The sequence below is a fragment of the Tupaia chinensis genome, unplaced genomic scaffold, assembly GCF_000334495.1.
Source record: "Tupaia chinensis unplaced genomic scaffold, TupChi_1.0 Scaffold000354_1, whole genome shotgun sequence".
Taxonomy (NCBI): Eukaryota; Metazoa; Chordata; class Mammalia; order Scandentia; family Tupaiidae; genus Tupaia; species Tupaia belangeri.
The window spans coordinates 3,840,687-3,843,358 of record NW_006159849.1 but is presented as its reverse complement, the minus strand read 5'-3'; the positions used below and the strand labels follow the sequence as shown (position 1 = coordinate 3,843,358).

General features: G+C 37.8%; 1 protein-coding gene across 1 annotated transcript; it reads left to right on the top strand.

The window, feature by feature from the left end:
• Positions 1-472: 472 nt before the first annotated feature.
• LOC106735298 (small nuclear ribonucleoprotein G) lies at positions 473-746 on the top strand. The gene has a single exon (XM_014589351.2). It carries the CDS (start codon positions 499-501, stop codon positions 727-729), a length of 231 nt encoding a protein of 76 aa, XP_014444837.1. The 5' UTR covers positions 473-498; the 3' UTR covers positions 730-746.
• Positions 747-2,672: the final 1,926 nt, after the last annotated feature.

Here is a 2,672-nt window from a genome sequence, read left to right as displayed (position 1 = left end):
ATTGTTTAAGGACTGTTGACTCCCACATGATGAACCACAGTTCGAGTTCCGGGCCTGGAGGCTTGCTTTCTCACTTTCTCTCTCTCTCCCTCCCTCCTTCTCTCTGTTTCCCTCCCTCTCTCATCAAAATAAAACAAATAAAGTTAAATAAAATGATTCTTTAAAAACAAACAAACAAACAAACAAAAAACACATAGGGAAATAAGAAGTGAAATTATCTGTTGCCAGATGACATGATTATATGCACTGAAAACCCAAAAGAATCTACAAAAAAACTCCTAGAAGTGAAACATGAATATAGTAAAGTGGCAGGATGCAAAATCAACATACCAAAATGGCATTTCTATACACTAACAGTGAACAGTATGAGGTAAAACTGAAAAAAAAAAAAATCCATTTACAATAGCTGCAAAAGAATTAAAAATAACTGGGAATAAACATAACCATAGAAGTCAAAGACCTTGAAAAAGGCATCCCTGAGCCCGCCGAGTTGGTACCATGAGCAAAGCTCACCCTCCCGAATTGAAAAAATTTATGGACAAGAAGTTATCATTAAAATTAAATGGTGGCAGACATGTCCAAGGAATACTGCGGGGATTTGATCCATTTATGAATCTTGTGATAGATGAATGTGTGGAGATGGCAACTAGTGGGCAACAGAACAATATTGGAATGGTGGTAATACGAGGAAATAGTATCATCATGTTAGAAGCCTTGGAACGAGTATAAATAATGGCTGGTCGACAGAAAAACTGATGTCCCCTTGTCAACAGGCCCGTTTTTACTATGATGTAAAAATCAGGTCATGTACATTTCCATAATAAACTTTTTGTTAAGTAAAAAAAAAAAAAAAAAGAAGTCAAAGACCTTTATAAGGAAAACTGGAAAACTAAAAAGAAAAATTTTAAATGATACAAAAAGGTAGAAAGATATTCCGTGTTCCAAAATTGGAAGAATATAATCAAAATGTCAATTATACCCTAATTCATCTTCAAATTTAATGCAATCCCAAATTACCAGAGATATTCTTCACAGACTTAGCAAAATCAATCACAGAATTCAGATGTAATCATAAAAGATCTCAAAGAGCAGAGTAGAGGGCATCTCACTTCCTGACCCCCAAATTATTACAAAGCTGTGATAATCGAAACAGCATGGTATTGGGACAAAAACAGGTATGTGGACTATTGGAACAAAATAGAGACTCCAGAAGTAAACCTCTAAACATACATTCAACTAATTTTTGACAAAAGGCACCAGTCTGTCCAGTAGGGAAAAGAAAATCTCTTTAGCAAATGGTGCTGGATAAACCCGAGTATTCACCTGCAGAAAGATGAAGCTGTACCTTTATGTCTCACCATTAACAAAAAATCAATTTGTGGACCAGGAGTTAGCGTAATGGCTATGTTGCTGGACTACCATGTAGTCGACCATGGTTCGAGTCCCGGACCCGGTGGCTTAAACTCACACTGGGCGCGTGTGCATGCATGCCCAAAATCCCGAGAGGAGAATGGAGGAGAAGCGATTGCCGTGTGGCCATCCCCCCTGAGGGGTGATTTCTCGCTTTCTGTCTCTCTGTCTCTCTCTGTTTTTCTGGCACTTACACGCGCCCTGTAGCCAAAAAAAAAAAAAAAAAAAATCAATTCAAAATGTATCAAAGATCTAAATCTAAGGCTCAAACTATAAAACTCCTAGTCAGTTACACAGGGGAAGTCTTGGAGACATCGGAGTAGGCAAAGACTTCTTAAATAAGACTCCTAAAGCACAGGCAATAATCCTGAAAATAGACAAGTGGGGTTACATCTGGTTAAAAAGCTTCTGCCTAGCAAAAGAAACAATAATTAGTGAGAATGGGCAACCCTCAGAATGGGAGAATATATTTGCAAACTATGCCACAGAAAAAGGGACTGATAACTAGAATATACTGAGAACTCAAACAACTTACCCGCCACCAATAATCTACCCAATTAAAAAATGGGCAAATGAGCTGAACAGACAACTCTGTAAATAAGACATTTGAATGGCCAAAAGCCCATGAAAAAATTCTCACATCCCTTATCAGAAGGGAAATGCACATCAAAACCACAATGAAATATCACCTAACTCCAGTCAGAATGGCTAAGGTTAAAAAAGTTATTTAAATGACAAGTGCTGGTGAGGCTGTGGTAAAAATCGAACTCTCCTACACTGTTGGTAAGAATGTAAATTAGTACAACTATTGTGGAGAACAATATAGAGATTCCTCAAATATCTACAGACTACCATATGATCCAGTGATTTTACTCCTGGGTATCTACCCCAAGGATAGGAATACACTCAGTTGAAAAAGTATTTGCAAATCAACATTTATTGCAGCATTATTCCCAATTGCTAAGACATGGAACCAACCCAAATGTCCACTAATAGATGAATGGATTAAAAGAATGTCACACATATACACTATGAAATACTACTCAGTCATAAAAAAAGAGACCCTGGGATTTGATAGAAAGTGTACAAATAAGAAAGCTTTACTGCTGAGTGAAGCAAGCCAGACTATGAAACAGAGACGTTGTATGTCCGCACTCTATGGCAGAAATTGAAAGACTGGAAGAAATAAAAGCATGGAGACCAATTGTGGATGCTAGAGACAGTGTGGGAGGAGAGCGGGAAAAGGGAGAGGGTGAGAGGTA

What these genes read in the sequence shown, in the direction of transcription:
- LOC106735298 (XM_014589351.2), top strand. Translation starts at nt 499, where the DNA reads ATGAGCAAAGCTCACCCTCCCGAATTGAAAAAATTTATGGACAAGAAG.